Consider the following 27,329-nt stretch of genomic DNA (forward strand, 5'->3'; position numbering starts at 1 on the left):
AAGAATTGTACAGGTATCGGACCCCTTATCCAGAAATCCATTATCCAGAAAGTTCCGAATTACGGAAAGGCCATCTCTCATAGACTCCATTTTAATCAAATAATTCACATTTTTAAAAATGATTTTTTTTTTCTCTGTAATAATAAAACAGTACCTGTACTTGATCCCAACTAAGATATAATTACCCCTTATTGGGGGCAGAACAGCCCTATTGGGTTTATTTCATGGTTAAATGATTCCCTTTTCTCTGTAATAATAAAACAGTACCTGTACTTGATCCCAACTAAGATATAATTACCCCTTATTGGGGGCAGAACAGCCCTATTGGGTTTATTTAATGGTTAAATGATTCCCTTTTCTCTGTAATAATAAAACAGTACCTGTACTTGATCCCAACTAAGATATAATTACCCCTTATTGGGGGCAGAACAATCCTATTGGGTTTATTTAATGGTTAAATGATTCCCTTTTCTCTGTAATAATAAAACAGTATCTGTACTTGATCCCAACTAAGATATAATTACCCCTTATTGGGGCAGAACAGCCCTATTGGGTTTATTTCTTGTTTAAATGATTCCCTTTTCTCTGTAATAATAAAACAGTACCTGTACTTGATCCCAACTAAGATATAATTACCCCTTATTGGGGCAGAACAGCCCTATTGGGTTTATTTAATGGTTAAATGATTCCCTTTTCTCTGTAATAATAAAACAGTACCTGTACTTGATCCCAACTAAGATATAATTACCCCTTATTGGGGGCAGAACAGCCCTATTGGGTTTATTTAATGGTTAAATGATTCCCTTTTCTCTGTAATAATAAAACAGTACCTGTACTTGATCCCAACTAAGATATAATTACCCCTTATTGGGGGCAGAACAGTCCTATTGGGTTTATTTCATGTTTAAATAATCTTTTAAATAGACTTAAGGCAGGAGATCTGAATTACGCAAAGACCCCTTATCCAGAAAACCCCAGGTCCCGAGCATTCGGGATAACAGGTCCCATACCTGTACTTGTGAGAGTAGTGAGATGAGCAACATTTTTTGGCAGGCATGGATCCGCTGCAAATTTCGGCGTTTCGGCATTGGCAGATTTTCTTGCGAAACGGGCGCAAAAATTTGCAGCAGAAAAACTAGGTGCGTCAAAAAAATTTTGTGGGAGTAAAAAAAATGCGACACGCGTCATTTGGCCCATTTTGGAAATTTTTCCCCGTTCTGCGAACTTTTTCAACGTTCCGCAAATTTTTCTGCGAAGCGAAATGGGACAGATTCGCTCATCACTAGTAACGAGGGAGACTGAGTGGCAGAAAGAGCCAAACAGATTGGCTGAGTTTACCTACCGGTTTGGTCTGGGTGCATGTAGGCTGTGAGTGACGTGTGGGGAAAAAGACTAACGGTGTCTCTCGTCATTCCGCCGAGATCAAGCGTGTTCCCTTCAAAGTAAACGCCGTGTATATCAATTTCTGTGCCGAGCCCAAGCAGATGCCATGATACGTTACCCATCAGGCACATATTCAAGCCAGGGAGGTTTCCAAACATGAATCCATTTATAGCTGAAGGAGAACAAAGAAAAACAAAAACTTAAAATGGCAGCTGCTATCTTAAGCAAACAGAGAAAGCTTGTAAAGCTGTTTACTCAGGTTTGGTAATGGTTGCTGCAGAATAAATATCATTTTCTAGGTGGCACTAATGTGGCAAATCTATTGGCAATAAAATGCCAAAATGACTTTCCTTCTCCTGTAATAAGCAATATTGTGTCCCTACTGAAATAAGATATTGTGCACCTTATTATTCCAAGTCACCTGTGAGTTTGCGCCATTATATTCCCAGGGAACCTGGTTAGGAAGACAAGTTAAGAAACACACACGTTGTTGGTAAGAGTAAGATCTGAAGCAGCATTTACCATGCCTTTTGTTTGATTCCTGAAAACCAGCATCTTCTTTGTCAGTGGAGAAATTCTCAATCATCTCGATGTTTTTGTCCAGGTACCAGCTTAAATTTTCATCAAAGACCGTGAACAGAAGGTAAAATTCCTTATCTACATGGAGCTGAAATAAAGAAGCATACAGGAAAATACTGTAGGTCTGGAGTTATAAAAATATATGTATTCATGTTATTATAGGCAAGGTGCAATAAAACTGCCAGGATTTCTGCTCCTAACAAAATACCAACAAGATGTTTTTTTAATTTTAGCAGGAAAAGCCTATGCCCCTATACTCATAACAAAACTGTTGGAAACACATTCTTAGCAGTTACACTTAGTAGAGTACAGGTATGGGACCTGTTATCCAGAATGCTCGGGACCTGGGGTTTTCCTGAATAAGGGATCTTTCCGTCATTTGGATCTCCATAACTTAAATCTAATAAAAATCATTAAAATATTGAATAAACCCAATAGGATTGTTTTGGCTCCAATAAGCATTAATTATATCTTAGTTGGGATCAAGTACAGGTACTGTTTTATTATTACAGAGAAAAAGGAATCATTTAACCATGAAATAAACCCAATAGGGCTGTTCTGCCCCAATAAGGGGTAATTATATCTTAGTTGGGATCAAGTACAGGTACTGTTTTATTATTACAGAGAAAAGGGAATCATTTAACCATTAAATAAACCCAATAGGGCTGTTCTGCCCCCAATAAGGGGTAATTATATCTTAGTTGGGATCAAGTACAGGTACTGTTTTATTATTACAGAGAAAAGGGAATCATTTAACCATTAAATAAACCCAATATGGCTGTTCTTCCCCCAATAAGGGGTAATTATATTTTAGTTGGGATCAAGTACAAGTACTGTTTTATTATTACAGAGAAAAGGGAATCATTTAACCATTAAATAAACCCAATAGGGCTGTTCTGCCCCCAATAAGGATTAATTATATCTTAGTTGGGATCAAGTACAGGTACTGTTTTATTATTACAGAGAAAAGGGAATCATTTAACCATTAAATAAACCCAATAGGGCTGTTCTGCCCCCAATAAGGATTAATTATATCTTAGTTGGGATCAAGTACAGGTACTGTTTTATTATTACAGAGAAAAGGGAATCATTTAACCATTAAATAAACCCAATATGGCTGTTCTGCCCCCAATAAGGGGTAATTATATCTTAGTTGGGATCAAGTACAGGTACTGTTTTATTATTACAGAGAAAAGGGAATCATTTAACCATTAAATAAACCCAATATGGCTGTTCTGCCCCCAATAAGGGGTAATTATATCTTAGTTGGGATCAAGTACAGGTACTGTTTTATTATTACAGAGAAAAGGGAATCATTTAACCATTAAATAAACCCAATAGGGCTGTTCTGCCCCCAATAAGGGGTAATTATATCTTAGTTGGGATCAAGTACAGGTACTGTTTTATTATTACAGAGAAAAGGGAATCATTAAACCATTAAATAAACCCAATAGGGCTTTTCTGCCCCCAATAAGGGGTAATTATATCTTAGTTGGGATCAAGTACAGGTACTGTTTTATTATTACAGAGAAAAGGGAATCATTAAACCATTAAATAAACCCAATAGGACTGTTCTGTCCCCAATAAGGGGTAATTATATCTTAGTTGGGATCAAGTACAGGTACTGTTTTATTATTACAGAGAAAAGGGAATCATTAAACCATTAAATAAACCCAATAGGGCTGTTCTGCCCCCAATAAGGGGTAATTATATATTCACGAAACAGCGAAAAATTTGCGAAACGCCAAAAATGTTGCACATCAAAAAAAATTGTAGGCCGCGGCTATTCTTTTGCCGAATTTTTCCGCGGTAAATTTTTTCAGTCGTGAATCCATGCCTGGCGAAACATTTAGCCCATTACTATTAATGTTTTATTACTGCAGAGAAAAAGGGGATCATTTTTAAAAATTGGATTTATTTGCTTATAATTGAGTCTATGGGAGATGGCCTTTCCATAATTCATAACTTTCTGGATAAGGGGTCCAATACCTGTATTTCCTACCAGATCCGCTAAAAATGGAGGTACAATGGAATATGGTGAATAATGGGTTGAATGTTTTCCATAATATCACAGACCACTTGCCCGAAAGCCATAAATCTGACTCTCGGTTGGGCTGGCCCTGCAAAGCACTCCCATAGAGGGGGCTGTGGTAGGGGGTTATAAATAACCAGTACTGCCCCAGAATAGAAGGTGATAGCCCTACTTTATAGGAAAAATGTGAAATCTATTTCCCCGCTTCTCCCAAACCCTAATCCAGGTATAGTCTGAAATTCCATTTGAACAAGTTGGCTTACTATTTGGTCTCTAGAAAAAACACCAACGGACTGTAGCAACTAGTACTTTACGAGTTATTGTTATTTGTGTGGTTTATTAATCACACAGGGGACAAGAGTAGGATTTAAAGGGGAACTCCGGCTTTAAAACCTAAATTTGTTTTAGAGCCCCACACAACACAGACACCCCTAATATCCCTATCCCTGTAATAAATGCCATTTTTATATGCTGAAATCTAGCAGCAAAACAGTTCTTCTCTTTCTGCATCATTTGAAATCCTGGCAGGGGAGGAGGGACTAAAACACTGATGTTACAAATTGTAACCACTTCCCCACAGCTTACAGACAGCATGCAGGAACTACATAACCCACAATGCATTGCACTGGGATGTTCCTTTCCTTATTGACACCACGTGTGCAGCAGGGGATTGTGGGATTGGGAGGAGGCAGGCTGAGGGACAGGCGACTACTGTTACATTTTATTTGAGTCACAAAGTAGTCAGCCAATCAGCAGGGGCTTAGGGAACTGTTCCAAACCAGATTATTACATTAAACATTATGAAAAGGCTGCATATCTTTTAACTGATGTATATTGCAAAGTTGTGTTTACTTTTCATGTTTGGGTGGAGTTTCCCTTTTAGTCAGTCTGTGTGATTCAGTCTTTGTGGTCTTGTTAACCCCTCAGGGTTTTCATCGTACAGTTGTAACATCACTTATTTATTCTATAACCCACGCACCAAACATACATGGCACCCCCCCAAAGTTATTTATCATTAGTTGGTAAATTGTATATTTCCTCATATGTAGAAAAATTCAGAAGGCAGTACCTGGGTGTTATCATGACTGAGGGAGCCTTTACTGCAGACAAGCAGAGGTCCAACAAGGCCTGAAGCTGTGTCTTTGACTGGATCAACCGCTGAGTAATAGAGATAGGTCAGGCATTGGGGATCATGAGCTGTGGGCCCATTTCCCTCAGGGACTGTCCACGTGTAGGTGAAAGTCGCACCCGCTGCCACGCGAGCTCCTGATTTCACAGAACCTTTTAGGGAAATTGAAATGGGAAATGTTAAGCCCTAGCCTGGTTATTAAAGGCAAACTATACCCCCAAACAATGTAGGTGTCTATAAAAATATATAAAACCCTGCGCTGTCTAAATAAACCATTTTCATAAAAATATACTTTTTAAATAGTATGTGCTATTGGGTAATCCTAAATAGAAAATTGCCATTTTAAGAATTAAGGGCCGCCCCCTGGGATCATAGGAGTCACAGTGCACACAAACAAGCCAAAGCACACATACATGCTAGGTCCCATCAGCCAATGAATGGACAGAGTTCTGCCTTTTGCTTCCACACTACTTCCTGTTCCTGCATCACTTCCTGTCAGCTGATCTCTGAGGGGGCACACAGCCCATCACTAAATGGCAGCTCAAGGAAAAGGATATAAAAGGGCAATATTTACTGATATATATATTCCAGTTTGGTGAGATTTATTTTAATAAAATATTTAATAGGCCACCTAATATGATATAAACTGTCTATTGGTTAAGTATTCATTCTGGGGGTATAGTTTCCCCTTACCATCTGCGTATTCAGCTCCTTCTGAGTCTTTGCTAAAGGACACCCCATGGGGCATGATGCTGAACTCTCTGTCGGCATTGTTGGCAAAAGTAACCACGATGGTGTCTCCTACTTCAGCTTTGATGACTGGACCTAAAACACAAAGGCAATTAAAGATAATATACTCCAGTATACTCTATTTGTAATGAGTATTTACATTCAATTCATGTTTAGTAAACAAGATTGGCATACATTCTTCCTAGGGAGCACTATTTGTCTGCTTGTGTTTATTGGGAACTAGAGAAAAATTCCAGGAGTTCAGGTTGGCTGAGGGCCACAAGGTGGCAGCCCTGTGCTGTGAAGGCAAGTAGCCTTCTCTAGAGTCAGAGATCATTGGGGAAACAAAGCTTCCAAAAGTCCCAAGGCGGGTACCTCATGTCCCCCCACCTGTCCCACTTGCCACCCTCCTTGGTCACCCGTCTGCTTGCCACAACACCCCCCCTTCCGCTCACAAACCCCATTCACTGACCTCCATCATGCAGTTATTTACTCCCCCCCCCCAAAATTGAGTCCCCCACTGTTGCGTCCTAGGCAGCTGCTTCTTTTGCCTACTCCTAGTTCTGGCCCTATTGTCCATCAATGGCAATTCGAAAGTGACAGCAGTGAGAGTGGTCACCCTAAGGCTCCATTATGAAAGCCTTCTACTCAAGAGTTAACTTTTTTGGAAGCTCTGTCATTGAAAGATTTACTTATTTTCCACCTTAGCACTTATATTGTAGTGTCACTTACTGTGACCTACAGCACTTATACTGCATTTGCCTATTTGTGTCTGTAAGTTACCCTCCCATTTAGACTGTAAGCTCTACGGGGCAGGGACCTCCATCTTCTTGTGTCTTTGACTCTTAACTTATTGCAACTGTATTTATCTGTATTTATTGTTATACTTTATATTTACCTATTATTATCTTAATAACCCCCCTGTTTGTATTAATGTATTCTACTGTACAGCGCTGCGTACATAAATAGCGCTTTATAAATAAAGATATACATATACATACACTTGGGGTAAACCAGCCAACTGCATGGATGGGTTAGGCTGTTGCTCCACCAAAATTATGCTGGACTACAACTCCCAGAGTTTCCTAAAATGGATTAAAATGTGATGGCAGCTAAAGTCCAGCAACATCAAAGATGTTATAGGAACTGGTGGCCCTGGGGGCTGTGAAAAAATGTTAAGGCTAAGGCACACAGGGCGTTTGAGTGGTCCGATTGCCATCTTGGAGTCAGGAAGGAATTTTTTCCCTTCTGCGGCAAATTAGAGAGACTTCAGATGGGGTTTTTGCCTTCCTCTGGATCAACTAGCAGTTAGGCAGGTTATATATAGGCATTATGGTTGAACGTGATGGACGTACGTCTTTTTTCAACCTAACTTACTATGTTACTATGAGTGATGGATCTCCACCAAAAACACATAGGTCTACATGTATTTGCTCCTTGTGTGTCAGACTGGGTGCTTTCATTAGTGGTGGCAAATGGCTGGGGGGCTTTGCCTTTTTAAGATTAATGGCACACAGGCAAAAGGCTCCCCTGTCAATTGCCACCTGGTTTGAGTACTGGAGTTAAACATTGGGGCATCTGCCTTAGGGAGCAGCCTTTCCAGATTAATGCCCCAGTTTTTTTGTGGAACAGTCCAAAATTAAAGACCCAAAAGGGGTCAAAGTGTGATGGAAAGTATATGGAGTTTTGAGCAAATAACTGGGCGTTGAGGCATAACTGAGCGTTACCAGTTTGGGTCGGGTACATGGATAAATTTGCTCAGTTTTTGGAATGTAAAATACTAGGAGGTATGCAGTAATCTCAATATGATAGATAATAGTAGTGTTTGAGTCACTGGTCGGGATGATCCTCACTGGAGAATATTATTATTATTCTGTTATTAGGTTTGGAGAGCTAGGGGGCACAAGAGAGTCAATTGTATGGAACATTTATGTCCCCTGGTTTAACAATAGCTACGGTATGAAGGGAAGAGGAATATGTACAAGTTTATGAAGTCTCCTACCAAGTATTCCAAGATGTTCTTCATTTTCAGAGCGGACCTTCTTAATGTTAAAGGTTTCATCTGTATACTCTGTGTACTGAACTTTCCAGTATTTACCTCCTATTCTTTCTCCGTTAGTTGTGAAATACTTTGCTGAATTGCTGCAAAACAAAAATGCCAAGATCTACATATTATCAGAGAGATTTAACAGTTCATGTGCCAGACATAGGAAAGTCGATGGCGCTGGCTGCCAGGCATCAGCAGCATTCAAAATTGTAAAATATAATAAAGATGAATACGTTGCAATTGGGACCTTTTATGCAGAATGCTCAGGACTTGGGTTTTTTGGATAAGGGATCTTTCTGTAATTTGGATCTCCATACCTTAAATCTACTAAAAAATCCTTTAAATATTAAATAAACCCAATAGGATTGTTTTGCCCCCAATAAGGGGTAATTATATCTTAGTTGGGATCAAGTACAGGTACTGTTTTATTATTACAGAGAAAAGGGAATCATTTAACCATTAAATAAACCCAATAGGACTGTTCTGCCCCCAATAAGGGGTAATTATATCTTAGTTGGGATCAAGTACAGGTACTGTTTTATTATTACAGAGAAAAGGGAATCATTTAACCATTAAATAAACCCAATAGGGCTGTTCTGCCCCCAATAAGGGGTAATTATATCTTAGTTGGGATCAAGTACAGGTACTGTTTTATTATTACAGAGAAAAGGGAATCATTTAACCATGAAATAAACACAATAGGGCTGTTCTGCCCCCAATAAGGGGTAATTATATCTTAGTTGGGATCAAGTACAGGTACTGTTTTATTATTACAGAGAAAAGGGAATCATTTAACCATTAAATAAACCCAATAGGGCTGTTCTGCCCCAATAAGGGGTAATTATATCTTAGTTGGAATCAAGTACAGGTACTATTTTATTACTACAGAGAAAAAGGAAATATGTTTTAAAATGCTGAATTATTTTATTAAAATGGAGTCTATGGGAGACAACTTTCCCATAATTCAGAGCTTTGTGGATAATGGGTTTCCAGATAACAGATCTTATACCTGTATTATAATTCCTGCTGGTCTTCTTTGGGCTAAATGAGTATGTACAATATTGGAGCCATGTACATGCAAGTATGTACAATACATTTGTCAACCCATACCCAAAGACAAATAGAGCTGATCCATTTGTTTTCCAGGGCCCAAATGGACCTCTTTGCAAGGACCATATCAATGCACAGATGTTACCATATAGGCCCCTAAGGTCCAGCACCCTAAAGTTGCCACCCTAGGGTGGGCCTCAGGTTCCATTGTGGTAAATACAGCCCTGGTCATGGCCCCATTGACCAACCTGTATTCTATTGCCTCAACTGGATACTGGGTGCACTATAAAAACAACCAGATGAAAACCAAAAGGCGCTTCCATCCCAGTCACAGTAATGCATATAATTGAATTATGGTTACCTGTCTGGCTGATCTAAAGGTTCAGAAGTGAACAGGTCAGTGTTTGTAGGCGCATAATCCCATAGCACCATTTCGGCAGCAATGAAGTAGTTCCTTGTCATTCCAGGCTTTGCCAATGGAGGAAGCCGTCCACAGCTCTCTACATGGTACAGCCCCAGCATGCCAGCTACAAATGCAAGCAGAATCATTTGTCTTTCTCTTCCATAGTAACATAAACACATTCCCGTTCATCAATTCATGTGAAACTATGGCCAATACCTTCTTAAGAACAACTCCACCCTGAACCGAGGGATAGTCATCAGTGCACATTGCTATCAAAAACTGAGCCAAGATTTGCTTTCTATTGTTAAAATGATGCTACAGCAAATATAAAATATTCTATTGTTACCTAAAAAACTGTGAGGAACGTATTGCTGGAAAAAATGATTTACCTTAATTTTGGAAAAAGTCAACATTTTGCTGCATGGATGGCAAACTATATTGTAGATAATATAAGATTAGGCTTTAATCTTAATCACATTAAAGGGCCACAATACCCTCAAGTTTTCCACTAGAATTCTCCTTATTATAGGGGAATACCTATTCTGGGATAGAATCTCTCTGTACAGCATATAAGAAAACACAAGTAGTTGTCCCTGCTCTGGAAAGCTCAGTTTACAGCCATCTTTGGCTGGCCATGCCCCCTTTGATGTCATCCAACACAACATGATTTTTTGGCCACTCCCTCCCTATCTATTACACTGGTATTATTAACACAATAGGAGCTCGATTTACTGGCTTTTTAAATAGCAGGGTTGAAGATTCATGGTGAGTCAGGAAAACTCGTGGTGCATCTACATAGGGGCCAAAGTAATCTAAGGGCTTGTTTAGACACTTTAGTGATCCCCAACCAGTGGCTCTACAGCAGTGGTCCTCAACCTTCCTAATGCCACGACCCTTTAATACAGTTACTCATGTTGTGGTGACCCCCAACCATAAAATTATTCCTAAGACCATGGGAAATATGTGTTTTCCGATGGCCTTAGGCGACCCCCTGTGAAAGGGTCGTTCGACTCCCAAATGGGTCCCGACCCACAGGTTGAGAACCGCTGCTCTGCAGCAACATGCTGCTCTCCACGTCATTTGATGTTGCTCCAAGTGTCCTCAATGCAGATTTCTGGCTTGGAGACAAGTTTTACTCCAAGCAGAGCCTCCTGCAGGCCAGCAGGCCACCAAATAGCCAATCACAGCCCTTATTTGGCATCCCCAAAGAACCTTTTTCATGCTTGTGTGGCTCCCCAACACTTTTTACATCTGAGTGTGCCTCACAAGTCAAAATGGTTGGGGATACCTGGTTTAGACTCTAAGGCCCTGGTCTAGTTTTTACCCAGCATGCCACTGTGTTTTCCTGGAACAATGGTTTCTGCAGCCCTTAGCAGTGCCTTGCTTTGTGCCTAATATACATTGCATCATATTTCTAAGAGACTGTTTGTGATCAGGCTGTTTAGTAACAGAGAGAGACAAGGGTTGAGATCTTGCAGATGGAGAAGGAGGTAACTAGGCAAGAGGTTAAAGAGTAATAAAACGTATGACAGAGATATCAGGGTATCCCGTGCTCAGCAGAGCAAATGCACCGTCATCTTTTTCCTTTCCCAAGAAAATACAATGCAGAGAAACCCCCTTCAGTGACCATAAGGATTTCTATATTGTGTCAATGAATGATAAAAATATGTATAACTGCACCATCCCAAGGAAGCTCAGTGTATAGAATGTTTTTACCTTCTACGTGGTCGTTTACTTGACAGCTTAACATCCACGTTCCGACAGATGCCGGGGTCATTTCCACCGTGACGAATGTGGCCGGAAAGAGATTGATGACATCGGTCCTGTGACCCAGGTTGGTGACGGTATGGCCGTAGAAATATGCGGAGTGGATATCCACTTCATTGCCGATTCCGAACAAATGCCAGGACACCGTGTCACTGAGACACATATTCAAGGCTGGCAGGTTTCCGAACATGTAGCCATTGATAGCTAGAAAAGGCAAAATAAAAATCAACGAGGGTTATATAGTAAGAGGAGCAAAGTTTGCTCCAGGTCTCATAACCCATAGCTACCAATCAGGTGCTGATTATTCTAACTATGGTAAATTAGTACAGTATACTATGACTTACCATAGCGTGCTAGAAAATCTCCTAATATGCAATAAACAGGGTCGGACTGGGGGATGCAGGGCCTACCGGGGCTACCGCCCTAGGGGCCCTGCACCCCTCAGGAGCCCCTGCCCTTGCCTGACCCCCTTCCCCAAAAGCGCATACTTTATTCTTACCTTAGGCACGTCGGGAATGGGGGATCTGCGGGCCAGAGTAGTGCCAGCAGGGATCGGGTCTAGGCCATTGGCCCAGTCCGACCCGGCGATAAATAAACAGCAGTTAACCCTAGCATCTGAAGACATTATATTATAAAAGATCATCTTATATCGTGTCTAAATCCTCAGCTTGCTTTGCTGTGTTTCCACCTACACACTGTTGCTTTGTCTATAATATCTTAAAGGAACAGTAACACCAAAAAATGAAAATATGTTAAAGAAATTAAACTATAATGTACTGCTTCTGTGCACTGGTAAAAGTTGTGTGTTTGCTTCAGTAACATTACTAGAGTTTATATAAAAACCCTGGTGTGTAACCATGGGGGCAGCCATTCAAAAGGAGAAAAGGCGCAGGTTATATAGCAGCTAACAGATAAACCCTGTAGAATACAATGGTGTCTTATCTGTAATCTGCTATATAACCTGTGCTTTTCTCCTTTTTTCCAGCTTGAATGACTGCTCCCGTGGCTACACAGCAGCTTATTTATATAAAGTATACAGAGCTATGTTGGGGCTGATTGTGATCGCTCACCGTGCATTTTGTTGCTTTCTTGGAAATCTTCATCTTCCATAGTTACAGACCCGGGATCAGTGCAGTAGGCATCAATGTTTTCTCCCAGGTACCAGCTATGGTTTTCATCCACCACAGTAAACATGAGAATGAAATCCTTATTAACATCCTTCCGATTTAAAGACATGTCCAGTGTCCCTGAACAAGTAATGAAGCAGATAACCACAGTGAATAGATGCTTAGAATATAGTGCCCCCATAGATCTGCTTATTCAGCTTTTCCTAAATGGCAACTCCGGCTTCTGAAACTGAAATCTGTTAAAGAGCCTCACACAACACAGAAACCCCTAATATCCCTATCCCTGTAATCTGTTCCTTCAAACAGTAGGAATAAATACCATTTTTATATGCTGAAATCCAACTGCAAAACAGTTCTTCTCTTTCTGCATCATTTGAAATCCTGGCAGGGGAGGAGGGACTAAAACACTGATGTTACAAATTGTAACAACTTCTCCACAGCTTACAGACAGCATGCAGGAACTACATAACCCACAATGCATTGCACTGGGATGTTCCTTTTCTTATTGACATCACGTGTGCAGCAGGGAATTGTGGGATTGGGAGGAGGCAGGCTGAAGGCAGGCTGAGGACAGGCGACTACTGTTACATTTTATTTGAGTCACAAAGTAGTCAGCCAATCAGCAGGGGAACAGGGGGCGGGGCTTAGGTAACTGTTCCAAACCAGATTATTACAATAAAAATAATGAAAAGGCTGCAGATTTTTTTATTTTTTTAATTGATGTATATTGCAAAGTTGCTTGAAATTATGTTTTCTTTTGAAAGGTAATAAAGTACCATTGGCCAAAACTACCTTCCTCAGTCATTCTATATAGCCTATGCTCAGTAATGAAACCACTGGCCTGAATTTTAATATGGTGGCCACCTTAAAGGAACAGTAACATCAAAACATTAACGTGTTTTAAAGTAATTAAAATATAATGTGCTGTTGCTCTGCAAAAAACTGGTGTTTTTGCTACAGAAAAGCTACTATATAAATAAGCAGATATGTAGCCATGGGGGCAGCCATTCAAGCTGGAAAAAAGGCACAGGTTACATAGCAGATAACTAGTAGATAAGCCCCATATAATGGGGGTTTATCTGTTATCTGCTAAGTAACCTGTGCCTTTTCTCCTTTGAATGGCTGCCCCCATGGCTACACATCAGCTTACTTATATAAACTATAGTAGTCTTTCTGAGGCAAACACACCAGTTGTAGCAATGCAGGGCAACAGTACATTATATTGGAATTACTTTTATACACCTTCATTTTTTGGTGTTACTGTTCCTTTAAGTGCTCACAGTGAATAATGCATTGAATAGAGCTACAGATGGCCTTAGCTGTTCTTTGAGCTATTCCCATAATTTGTTTTTACCAAAACAGAGGTTAAACCCACTGTGTATTTACTCCTTGCATTGCATTCAAGGACAGGTGGAACCTTTTATTACATTAAGCCCTTAATTCTTTGTTTACTTAATGTTTCGCTTAATGGTTTGTTCGCGGACTAACAACCCTTTAGCCGGCTCAGCACGTATATGAATAGCATGGATTTCATTCGTTCCCACGAGGGCTCTTCCATCCTCTAGACTAGAGTCTAGACATAGGGCCTGTGCCTAAAGCTGGAATCATTAATACACTTCTGGTCCTCATTTGTATGTATGTATGTATGTCTTTATTTATAAAGTGCTACTTATGTACTCAGCGCTGTACAGTAGAATACATTAATACAAACAGGGGGTTATTAAGATAATAGATAAATACAAAGTATTAAAATAAATACAAATAAATAAAAGATATAGTTGCAGTAAGATAAGAGGATGGAGGTCCCTGCCCCGTAGAGCTTAGCGGAATGCAATTTTACCAATACTTGAAAAATTGTGAATTATCACAATTTAGTCTGCATTATTTTTGCTGGCCGATATGGCCTTATTTTAGCTGAACGTGATAGATATCTACTTCCCACAAACAAGAATATTTGATGGAAAATAATAAAAGATGTAATACATCTATAGCTGGAACCCATTACTGACTATGAGTGTGCCTTGCTGTTCAGTGACCTGTGGAGGGGAATCCCAGACACTTTATTAGTTTATGGTTTTACTTTAAGATAAGAGACCGATAATACAACAGCTTAAAAGTCCCATATACTAACCTAAGGATAAAAACCCTTAAGGTGGCCACACACGTGGCGATCTGCGATGTTTCGTGCGACCATCAGTCGCATGAAAGATCGTCAGACCTGCCACTAACCTTCAGGGCTGAAACGGCAGATAAGGAGGTAGAAACAATAGGATTTCTACCTCCTTTTGCCGATTCAGCCTTGACGGAAGATTTTGCTCAGGCTTCTATGGCGCCCGATCAAAATCTTTTGACCTGGCCGATCGGCGAGTCGACCGATATCAGCAGCCTCCTGCGATACCAGTCAACTCGCCGACTTGCCATACACGCACCAAATATCGTACGAAACGAGGTTTCGTACGATATTATCGGTGCGTGTATGGCTAGCTTTACCAAAAAAATAATTCAAGAATATCTTAATGGCTCACAATTGTTCTTACCTTTTTTACAGGTCAGTAATGCCCCTATCAGTCCACTTGCAATATCTTTTGGGGCATCTGTATGGGAGTGATAGATCCAGGTAAGGCAGTTGGGATCCTCGGCAGTAGGTGCATATTGCTGCTTGACTATCCAGGTGTAAGTGTGCTGGCCCCCCGGTGGAACAGCATCATCATGTTTATCCGACTTCTTGGTTCCATCTGGGTAAAAAGCCCCTAGAATAACATTAGAAACACCTATTAGCAAAGCTCAGCTCTGGGGCAACTGGTTGGCCTGAACCTGCCTGACCCACCCAGGTCAACCCGTGGTAATTCTTCAACTGCAGAAAGCAAGGTGCCCAAAAATGGCTTTCATGGTGTTTAATGGAAATGAACTGAAATTTTACCTTCCGAATCCTTAGCATAGAAGACTCCATGTGGGTGCAGAGTATACTTCCGGGAGGCAAAGTTCTTCAGGTGCACAACAATTGTGTCTTCTACCTCGGCTTTAATGACAGGCCCCAGAAAGCCAAGCCAGGCAGGTTTCTCTATTTGTTCCGTGTAATCAGCATCCGTGAACTGTTTGTATATGGCTTTTTTGTAAGTGCCCCCAATTCTGTCCGGCCCATTTTCCAGGAATATCAGAGCATTTCTAGGGAAAGCAAAGTAACACAACTCCCTTAGTAACACAACAACAGTGTGTCTGTAATGTGCATATTGTGGGTTTCCTTTCTGGAAAAACAAGGTAGCAGCACTTTTTGGGTACAATAAGTAAGATGGGGAACTGGTAGATTCAGACCAAGTTCAACTTGAAGCCAAGCCAAGCAACATGGCCTCTCTACTGCACCATGCTCTAGTAGTTGTGTAATGGGCCTCATTGCCAGTTCCATAGGGAATTTTATGCTGGTGTACCTCCTGATGTCTATGGTCAAAATTAGATGATTCTGGAATGTCAAGTAGTGTCTTGGTTGGGTAATTTATAGAGAATAATGCACAATTACATACAATAATATTTTTTATAAAGGTCATGGAACTCACTAAGCACCACATTTTATTTTACCAGAGCATTTATTTATTTATTTATTTTAAGAGAGTTTGTCAAAGTACATGGTGTAATCTTGGGGTTCAGTCTCCTGATATTTTCCTTCTACCCAGTGATCCCCAACCAGTGGCTCGGGGGCAACTTGTTGCTCCCCAACCCCTTGGATGTTGCTCTCAGTGCCCCCAAACCAGGGAGTTAATTTTGAATTCCTGACTTGGGGGCAAGTTTTGGTTGCATAAAAAACAGGTGTACTGCCAAACAGAGCCTACTGTAGGCTGCCAGTGCATATAGGGAATACCAATTAACCAATCACAGCCCTTATTTTGCACCCCCAGGTACATTTTTCATGCTTGTGTTGCTCCCCAACTCTTTTTTACATTCGAATGTGGCTCACAGGTAAAAGGATTGGGGATCCCAGCCTTAGATAGTGCTATAGGTATAAGTAGGAATAGGAATATGCAAGGGTTGATGCAAAGGGACTAGAAATGTTTCTCTGCATTAATCTAATTGAATCTATATTGTGACTGCTGGCTCTATATTTGGTCTCAACTTTGTCACTTTATATATCAGTAGGGTGTATGCAATACAGTTTTTAATACTGTTATCTTGGACACAGCTCATTGTATTCAGGAAAAATAACTATTTTTTTTACAAAACCAGACTTAGCCCGCGTTGACCTTCATAACGTCCAATCAGTGCACCCTTTGTTCGTTTGGTCATAGGTAAAATTCTTCAAAATCCTTAATTAAAGTGATTTACAACCAAGATAAGGGCTAATTTCTTGTTCCAGTTGTCCTTAATAGGATCATAAACCTGTTATTCTTTGACAGGTGTGAATCATAAGATTCTGTGGGGTTGGCTGATGGCCAGCAAGTTGCCAATGGCTGACAGAGGATAAGGTACTTGAATTTTTAAGGAAAAGGTATGGTTTAATAACTGGGAGTTGCCAAATATTAGGACCCCCCCCGGTGATTATAATCACTTAAGATGCCCATACACAGGCCAATGGCAGCTTCCGATATCGGTCCCTTAGACCAATTCGGCAGTTTATCGGCCCGTGAAGGGGAAACAACGGCTGGCCTGCCCAACAGATATCTGGCCTGAAATTATCCAGATCTCGATCAGGCAGGTTAAAAAATTCAGTCGGATCGGGGACCACAGCGGCTCGTTGATGTGGTCCCCAAACCTACTGCGCCTATTCCAGTCATTATAATTTGGCCCAGACAACTGAATTGGCCTAAATTCCCCCAATATTGCCCACCCATAGGTGGGGATATCGGGAGAAGATCCGCTCACTTGGTGACCTCACCAAGCGGATCTTTACATGTATGGCCACTTTTAGACCTTAGGCCAGTGCTTTGGTTTACTGAAAACTGCATGGTACTTCTGTAGGAACACCACCATCTCCTTTAAGCAAAGTTAATGAGAAGAAGTCCTTGGGGGTTGATGAACTATACCCTTGAGATCTTAGTTCAGTTTTGCCCTATATGCACTATTAGCATGATGCATAAACAGAAGAAAGGGAACCCACTATGTAACACCCTCTATAAACTTTGTGTACACCCAAGCAAAGTCACACCCAATTTAATGAGAAAATGTTCATGCTCCTATGTGACACCAACTTTGATGCAGATGCAACTTTTACACCATTTGGAAGCAATTTGTAGCCTAGCCACATGTGCAAAAGTGTGTGCCAAATTACAACTGGCTCAATGACATTGAAACTCTGGGGAAAACACTGCATTGTAAAAGAAAAAAAATCAATGTAATGATATTTGCGCTTTGCCCCATAGGTATATGAGCCCATAACTCTCCATGTATCCTAAGCACTAAAAAAGACAGGAGATACAATTACAAGAAAGGAAAAAGGGGCTATTTAACAAAGGCCAGAACACTAAGGGGCACATTTACTAACCCACGAACGGGTCGAAATGAGTCCGATTGCGTTTTTTTTCGTAATGATCGGTATTTTGCGATTTTTTCGTATTTTTTGCGATTTTTTCGGCTTCTTTACGAATTTTTCGTTACCAATACGATTTTTGCGTAAAAACGCGAGTTTTTCGTAGCCATTACGAAAGTTGCGTAAAAAGTTGCGCTTTTTTCGTAGCGTTAAAACTTACGCGAAAAGTTGCGCCTTTTTCGTAGCGTTAAAACTTAAAAGGTGCAAAGTTTCGCGTAAGTTTTAACGCTACGAAAAAAGCGCAACTTTTTGCGCAAGTTTTAACACTACGAAAAATCGCCAGATTTTACGCAACTTTCGTAATGGCTACGAAAAACTCGCGTTTTTACGCAAAAATCGTATTGGTAACGAAAAATTCGTAAAGAAGCCGAAAAAATCGCAACAAATACGAAAAAGTCGCAAAATGTTCGTTTTCAAGTCGGAACTTTTCCAATTCGGGTCGGATTCGTGGGTTAGTAAATCAGCCCCTAAAAGTAGGTACGTATATAATGCAAACGATGCATGATGGAACTCTGTTATTCATTATTTGACACAATGCACTCAATCAGCAGACTGTTCCATGGTTATGAATTTAAAAGAGAAACCATTACATTGGTGCGTAAAATTAGTAGCTTGGTAAAAGAATTAGTTTCTGTGAGAAAGTGATGGTTCCTTATGAAGGTTACAGGGACAAGGCAGCTCTGTGCTCTGTAGGCCTCAGTATTGTATAATGATATATCTCCATCTGTTCTGATTACACGGCGGCGGCATGTTCCAGACAGAGTTACTGATAGCAAGGACATGGCAATTACATTTCCTGAGACAGAGAATGGATTACTTAGTCATTTGATGGGGAATTCATTCCAAGGAAACAGATATATATATAAACTGCCACTTCATAACGACCTTTGGTCAGGAGCTGATTCACTTCTGAGAGGGATTGTGAAACTAAGAATTAAGGCAAAGTCAGCGTTTCTATGAGATACACTTTCACCAATGTTCTTGCTTCCTGTAAACCTATCTTTATAAATGCTGATCTGATCCATCATGCAATGTGACTTTGCTCTCATTCCCCTTGATTCCAATTGATTTATAAAGAGCAGCAAAGGTCCAGCAATCAGTGTTGGACCGGGCCCACCAAAAATCATTAGACAACAGGGCCTTCAAAATACTATCTATCTATCTATCTATCTATCTTCCCTCTACTCTTTGGTTCCGTACAGAATCATTAGATAACAGGCCCTTCAAAGTACTATCTATCTATCTATCTATCTGTCTGTCTGTCTGTCTGTCTGTCTGTCTGTCTGTCTATCTATCTATCTATCCATCTATCCATCTATCCATCCATCTATCTATCTATCTATCTATCTATCTATCTATCTATCTATCTATATCTATCTATCCATCCATCCATCCATCTATCTATCTATCCATCTATCCATCATCTATCTATCTATCTATCTATCTATCTATCTATCTATCTATCATCTATCTATCCATCCATCCATCTATCTATCTATCTATCTATCTATCTATATCTATCTGTCTGCCCGTCCGTCCGTCCGTCTGTCTGTCTGTCTGTCTGTCTGTCTGTCTGTCTGTCTATCTATCTATCTATCTATCTATCTATCTATCTATCTATCTATCTACCTGTCTGTCTGTCTGTCTATCTATCTATCCATCTATCTATCTTCCCTCTGCTCTTTGGTTCCATACAGAATGGTTGAGGGACCAGGAGGGCCACTTAGGCCCACTGTATATTTTCCTGGTATATCCTGGTAGGTCAGTCAATCATTGCTTTCAATCACAGACAATAAGCTGCAGAATCGGTCTAAGGGACCCATATCGGCAGCTACAATTGGTCCGTGTATGGCCACTTTTACTCTTACATGTGCATTCAGTAGAGAGCTTTTTATTATTACTAGAACAGATAAAGGAAATACCTGGGTATATAAAGCTATGGCTTGGATGGATACCTGGGTGTAACTGGATGTGGCTTTATGGGTATGACCAGTTGAGTATGTGGGTGGATGTGTATGGTTTCTCAGACTGTGGCTCAGACCAAACACAAGTGGCATAAATACTACCTTATAAACATGAAAAACCTGATACTGATACATTTCTAAAGCTTTCAACTAAAAAGGTGAAAGTTCCAGCTTGGAATGCAGTTCGACACCATCAGCCGCAACAAACCTTGGGGGGAGATTTGCATGGTGGATGGGGGATTCAGGTTTAGTACAGGGCAGGATTTCAACAGCTAATTTCCAAAACTGCAAAATAAACCCAGAGGGACGGTGATTTCACTGAAATAACAAACTCTGAGAAAGGAAGTTGCTGGCAAGATGATGTAACCAACATCGCTGTTTGTTAGGAGGCCCCATCCCAGATACTAGATTATGTAAGTTGGTACATTCCTCTTGTCCAACAGTTATGTTAGTTTATGTCTTATAATGACCTGTCCGCATTTCCCACATTTGCCAGATAAAGAATTTAGTAAATGGCCTTGACATTAAAATTCTCTTTGTCCCCCAAAACCCAAAAGGGTTTTGGTCTTGGAAATCTCTCCCCAATAAAAGCTACAGTGGGGGGGGGGGCACATTTCCTAAGATAACTCAACTAATCAGGGCAGTGCAAGAATATGAAAAATATGAACAGAAGTAAATAGATAGGGCCCCCTTATGAGGTTTACCTTGATGTGGCAAGGTGGTAGCACCAGTTTGGATTGTGTTACCAGCACAGACTGCTTAAGCTTAGAGAGCACAAATCCTGCAGTGGAATTCTAAGGGAAAAGTCCAGTGTCGGACTGGGGTGCCAAGGGCCCACCAGAAAACCTTAGACTTTTGGCCCACTTTCCCCTTCTCTGTTCACTCACTTTGTTTAATCTCTTAATTGTTTTTTTTTACATGCTATTATCTATCCTTTCCTCCATTTCTTCTGTTTCTTCTCATATAGAATTGGGTAATGGCCATGGTATAGGCATACAAGGCAAATGGTTGGGTGAGCAGGAGGGCCCACTGACCCCTGGGCCCACTGGGAGTTTTCCTGGTAATGGTAGAATTGTAAAATTGTAAAATGTTTCCTTTTAAACTTAATGCTGTAAACTCTAAATGCCACCACATACCAGGCTAAGATGGGCAGTTCAACAACTGCTGGTGTTCTACAGGTTTGCTATACCCTCATAATATACAGAAATAATTGCTGTAGTGTTTGATACCACAATCAATTAAAATTCCACAAACCACAAAAGTAATTACCGAAATAAACAATTAGAAATTATGATTACTTATTCTTGAATACTGGCTATTGAAATACCTGTACATAAAGAATGAAGTGCATACACCCTATAGTACAATTTCCCACAATCACCTGCTCATCCCTGCTGGGGCTATCAAGTTCCTCATTACATAATTAATGACTGATCTCAAACTGACTGTTATAAAGTTCCTATACGGCCTCGGAAACTTCATTACATGCTGCACCCTAATCCATTGCTCACAGTATTGATATTTCAGAGCTGATAAAGTACAGATTCATTAAGTGCTATGTGTAAAGTTTGTATTATTGCATTCTGCCCCACAGACTATCCATAAAGTGCCTGTACATCCAGCTTAGCATTACAAATAGCCCAACAGCAGACTTGCTGGTAAACATGACGCTGAAGGCATCTGTGTCTGCTTTAAGTTACTTGCCAAATGGACTATAAAGGTCTCCAACTGGTACATGACCATTCGGTCAGTAGCACATCTCAACCTTTATTGACAAATTTGTCCCATCATGCAAAAGACCTAATAGTCCACAGATTTGTTTTTTGGTCCAACAGCTGTATCTGCTTGAGAGTGACCAATGTGAAGGTCTCATGGTTTGTGGTCAAATCATTAATATTCTACATTACAGGCTTCCATTTTCCATGCAACACTTTATTTTGCACTACTACTGCAGGCATTGGTTCTTAACGGACTGGCACAAAACCACCCTGATGACATTGTCCTGGACTCCCAACTTCAGAAAGAACAGTAAGTATCTTCTTCAGCTTGTTCAACAAGTGGCCCTCCAGCTATTGATAAACTGCAAGGCTGTAGGGGCTCCTGGAGAAGCAGTTTAGCTAAGATCTGTAGGTCCAAAATCCCTGGTTTATCTATTTTTTTATAGGTTGGGAAGAATTTTGTTTGCTTTAGCCTTGTCTTTATCTCCAGCCGTGGAGTCCACCAGTGGAATGTGTTTCATGATGACATTTATTTGTCTGTATGAGTGCAGAATATAGCACCAATGGTCTCAGATAAACAGTGTTGCTACATAGTATTAACAGATAAAGAGGCCACACCGAAAGGGTTCGGAATTCACGGGCCAACGCACTTGCAATGTTCTCTAGTGGAGTCAGAACAGGCACCCAGTAATGCCAACATTATTTACTCCTCATAGACCCAGGGCCTCTACCCAAACTAAACAGCAGTCATTGCTCTGTTTACAACTCATCTAGAGGAAATTCCATGTGCTGTCTCGTTTCTCTGAGGGGGGGGTTCTCCAGGTCTGAAAATAATTCTGTGAGTGTAACTTGGTGGGGGGGGAAAGGAGAATCTATTCCTGGAGCAAGTGAAGAATTCCCGGCACTTAACAAATGGAATACAATATGCTATGGATCCAGCAATGAGAGTTGCAAATGCCGAGCGATGACATATGCTGTAATAATAACCAACGCGGTGACTCAGGATGTTTTTGTGGCTTGCTAGTGGTGAACCTCAATCACTTACTCGTACAGTTGCCTACAAACTGCAACTCCCAGCTAGGAAAGAGTTGCTGGAGCTGCCGGAATTTGGAGCCGTAAAAAAGGTTATGTTTTTTTAGTAAAACTTTTACTTGGACTTGCCTAATTTGTGTAGACCCCAGCAGTATGATGTCGATAGTCATGCTTTGACATCATTAAATAATAACTTTAGGAAGAAAAGAATACAAGGTACAGGACATTTCTGGTGCTTTGGGTATAGGATTAAAGAGGACTATTAAGGCTGGGAGACGTTGGCAGGTCCTCTGTTTGGAGATGCAGGGGCTGCTTGGCTTTAGGGTTGCCACCTTTCACTAGGAATAATATAGGAGGGTATAGGAGAGGCGCGTCAGGTAGGGTAGGGGCAGAGTTATAATGCTAAATGGGCAGGCGATGTTGTTGAAGCGGTGGCACAGGACAGACTGGGCTTCTTTTAGACAGTAATGGGCTGACCTGGGAGCAGGAATTGGGGGCAGAACTACAGGTGATTACAAATTTACCAGCATATACATTGCTGGTAAATTTGGAATACTGGCCCCGGCCTTGGCTGGTATTATACGGCTAGGCCAGCAAAATACCAGCCAGGTGGCAACGCTACATGGCTTTCCTTGCTGTCATCACATTTACCAAGTCTTCTCTTCACTTACAAGCAATAGACGTCTCTAGACCCTGCTTTAGACGCTGAGCAGGAAATGGATTACTCCATAATATACTGATTATTACAATATTGTGATTACCACCTACCAGAGAAGCAATTTTATTCTCTTTATATCCAAAAGGGAGATTTGCCCACTTCCAAAATAGGCGATACCCAAACTTGCCCAGGTGCAGTAACCCATAGCAAGCAATTACAGGTCCTGCAAATCCAGATTGGTTGCTATAGGTGACTAGACCTGTATCAAACTACATAGCCATCAAAATTATCATACATGGAGCCCCTAGGTGGGCAGGGGGTTATAAAAAAAACACCTATGAGGGCCGCGTCAAGCCTGTGGGCCTCCATTTGGTCAACCCCGTAATAACACAATAATGACTGGCTGCAGGAGGGTCTAACCCTGTTATGATCTAACATGTGATTGGCTAGAGGTTGGTTTAACCCTTCAAATGTTCTAATGACTCTGATCGTGTTCTAATGACCTTGTAATGTTTCCCATCCTCTGAATCTAAAACTAAGAAGCCAAGTTGGCAGTCGCACAATGTGAAATTGATACTTCTTTTGCTGAAACTAAAGCTGGCAATGAAAATACCAGTAATATCATTTTGTTTGATTATTGGTACATGTATCGCTGATGCCACTAATTCTGACATATCCTAATGGATATTCATGTACTATGAATATAACTCAGTTTAGGGTTTCGGCTGGTCTGAAAACATGTTCTGCGCCACATAGACCAGCGCAAGGCCTCATTGGCCTGTGGGCCAAACAGTCAGCTTATATACCTGTATGGCCTCCTTTAGAGGCTCCCTTTGGCTGTCGGTGGAAGTTATAATTCAACAGCATCTGTAGGGTCTCAGCATTCCTGTTAAAGGAAAACTCTTTCAACTTCCCAGCAGAGAGTTATGTAACTAGGTAACTCCCTGCTCAATCTCTACTGCAATCTAATAGGTTAGAATGTTATACTATGAGTGTTCCTATCTATTGGACAAAAGCCAGATGCAGATGTTTCAGTACAAGGAGAATGTACTTCTCAGCGCCAACCGGAACTGTAATGTAATGATGAACAGATGGCTAAAAAATTATTACTTGTTGCATTAGGGATCCCATTCGTGGCCCATTGCAGTCTTTGCCCAATAAGATTTTCCATCATTCCTGATATTCAGCCAAGCACTGAGCAGATATCAGTTATGGAGGTGCTTGTATTGGTCCCTTACACAGGCCAACAAGCTGCCAGCTAGAACAGGCAAGTTGACAGTCAATGACAGTCCATAAAGGTGGCCATACATGGGCTGATTTTAGTTGCCGTTATGGGTCCCTTAGACTTATTCGGAAGCTTATCAGCCCGTGTAGGGGCAGCAACGACGGGCATGCCCGACCGATATCTGGCCTGAAATTGGCCAGATATTGATTGGGCATGTTAAAAGATTTAGTCAGATCGAGGACCACATCGGCTTTTTGGTGCAGTCCCTTAACCGACTGTGCCCATTGCCGTCATTACAATTCCATCATTTGGCCCTAAATTTACCAGATATCGCCCACCCGTAGGTGGGGATATCAGGAGAAGATCTGCTCGCTTGGCAACCTTGCAAGTTGCACATATTTTGCAATGGAAATGGCACCACTTCCATCATACAGCATTAAAATGGTGTTAGAAAGCAATTCTTTGGGTGCAAATCTGGTGCCCCTATTGACACAACCCATTTTATCTGACACTCTTCAATGTACCTTCAGTGCTGGGGGGCCCCAGGCATGGGCAGTAGCAGCATTTAAACAGTTCATTTGGCCCAACCTAATCCACTTTGGATAAAGCCTTCATACTCTAAATCCTGCTGTTCTACTGTATTGCACACACGTTCTATAATCAACTTAGTTAAAGAATGTTAAAAAAAAACGATTTTGTTTCCCTTGTGATTGAACCACAACTCCCATCATCCCCCGAGAGACTGCAGTGTACTTCCTATTGTTAAACTGCTGTTTGTGGATCCCTGATCTGTATAACTGCCTTTTTTCTCTTTCTCATGCCAAGACCTAATGCAGATATATATGGTATATATATATATATATATATATATATATATCACTTTATGGTGTAGATAAGACGCAGTATATGTGTTTGAGTCACGGTGCATTTCCTCTGGGCACTAAAAGAAAGTGAGCAAAGTGCTGTGCGTAGGAATCAGCCGCACAAATCACAGCACAATCAGCCCATTAATATGAGCCACTAAGGGGCACATTCTGCCTTTGGCCTTTGTGCTGCCGGAACTGAGGGGTAAAAAGGGCACTGGTTTAAAACTGTTGTTATTTTGAGCAATTTTCACCAAAATACCATGTCCTTCTCTACAATGAAATATAAATGGTATGTGAATATAATAGATGATTTAGGGGAGTAAAATACATGCAGATACTGGGGAACACAAAGCAGAGGGGACAAATTCTATTTCCTTACCTGTCCTCTGTTATGTTGAGTCCATTAATGAGATTTGTGCCTGTGGGTGCATAATCCCAGGGCTCCTCCACAATGCCAATATAATAGGTTCTTGTGTTGGATTCCACAAGCTGAAAGAGAGGCCAGACAAGCTGCAGAGCAAGAATGCAGCTGACCCAGGGGAGGGGAGGCATTTCCAGTGCAGGCAGCAGCGGGCGGCCGGTCAGTCAATGGGAAAGTGCTACAGCCCCGTGCAGATTCTCTTACAGAACTCTAAATACAGAATGAACAAAGGACAACTCCTCCCAGTCGCACAGTTTGGGGCTGGACATTGGGGGAATTGTGCAAGCAGATACCAGTTGTGCCAGGGAGGTTGTTGCTATAGTGACAGGGTCCATGACAGCCTCCTAAATGGTTTCTAAAAGAAAGCCAATCTGGCACTTTAGTGAAACAAGGTATGCGAGTGTTTGCTGTTTGCTTGCTGGGAGCAGGGCACAGACCACAGCAGACAGACAGGCTGCACTCTATTTGCCAATAGTCACTCCAAACTGGGGACCCCCTGACCCACCCCCCCACTGGCTCTGGGCTCAGAGATATTGCTCTCCCTACCCAAGACCCGCAGGACCCAATATTACCCTATTACGGGGGGGGGAAATGTGTTTCTACTCCTCCCAGGCGTAAAATTTGCAACAGTCCCAGCTGCCCCCCTCCCCCATGGCCGTCCTGGGAACATTTTATCATGGGGCAAATGTACAATGCCACTGATTTAGGGTCAGCACCGACGGTGCGGCACACTCACCCACCCCCACCTCCCGATGGTGGTGCTGCCTGCTTTATTGTGGTACAGAAACAAGCCAATGTATAGCTGCCCAGGGCACATTGTTGTGGTTCACATGCCGGGGGGAAGGAATATATTGACGGGATTCAAACTGATATTCTCTACTCTGTTACAGTGTTCACAAGTGTGTACAATATGCCAAGAGCTGTGCCAACTGCACTCGGCACTAATATCCATAATCAAAGGTGCAAAGTTTGCTACAGGTCTAGTAACCCATAGCAACCCCTATCAGAAGGCAGTCGAATGGATGATTGTTATGGTTCACATGCCGGGGGGAAGGAATATATTGACGGGATTCTAACTGATATTCTCTACTCTGTTACAGTGTTCACAAGTGTGCACAATATGCATAGAGCTGTGCCAACTGCACTCGGCACTTATATCCGTAATCAAAGGTGCAAAGTTTGCTACAGGTCTAGTAACCCATAGCAACCCCTATCAGAAGGCAGTCAAATGGATGATTAGTTAGATAACTTTTCATTCAGTTTATCCAGAATCCCTTCTGTGTAAGTACAGCCCATCCTCTATTTATTTACACCCAGGCTAATGTTAGATGGAGACATTACTAACTCCTAAATTTAGGTGCCATTATCTTCTATGGAAGAACACAGTGCTGTCCCTCGAGCCTTGCAAGCTGGAAACAATAAGCCCCTATGAGTCGGCGGCTAAAAGTAGCAGCTACTAATCTCAATTTTCTTTTAATAAACAGTAACACATGAAAATGTAGCTCACTCTGGGCACAGAACATTCTCTGCACATTTGTATGGAAGTGGGAGTTGCCATGCGTCTTGCTTCCTTGGTACCTTATGTTTTTGCTATTACTTGGAAAAGAAGGCAGACGGGGGCCTCTTTAATGGTGGAAGGGTCTGAGGCACAACATACAATGTAGAAACATTATTTATAGCTTTC

General features: G+C 41.3%; 1 protein-coding gene across 1 annotated transcript in view; it reads right to left on the reverse strand.

Annotated features, from left to right (window-relative positions):
- hephl1 (hephaestin like 1) overlaps positions 1-25,875 on the reverse strand; it is a 35,318-nt gene extending 9,443 nt beyond the window's left edge. The window contains exons 1-11 of the mRNA XM_002939721.5: positions 25,604-25,875; positions 15,167-15,411; positions 14,784-14,996; positions 12,190-12,366; positions 11,069-11,323; positions 9,311-9,476; positions 7,855-7,994; positions 5,817-5,948; positions 5,064-5,275; positions 1,906-2,050; positions 1,343-1,555 (exon numbers count right to left, since the gene is read on the reverse strand). Coding sequence (XP_002939767.3) covers positions 1,343-1,555; positions 1,906-2,050; positions 5,064-5,275; positions 5,817-5,948; positions 7,855-7,994; positions 9,311-9,476; positions 11,069-11,323; positions 12,190-12,366; positions 14,784-14,996; positions 15,167-15,411; positions 25,604-25,776 — 2,071 coding nt within the window. The 5' untranslated portion in view covers positions 25,777-25,875. The remainder of the gene's footprint in view (positions 1-1,342; positions 1,556-1,905; positions 2,051-5,063; positions 5,276-5,816; positions 5,949-7,854; positions 7,995-9,310; positions 9,477-11,068; positions 11,324-12,189; positions 12,367-14,783; positions 14,997-15,166; positions 15,412-25,603) is intronic.
- Positions 25,876-27,329: the final 1,454 nt, after the last annotated feature.

This window comes from Xenopus tropicalis, chromosome 2 (genome assembly GCF_000004195.4).
Source record: "Xenopus tropicalis strain Nigerian chromosome 2, UCB_Xtro_10.0, whole genome shotgun sequence".
Taxonomy (NCBI): Eukaryota; Metazoa; Chordata; class Amphibia; order Anura; family Pipidae; genus Xenopus; species Xenopus tropicalis.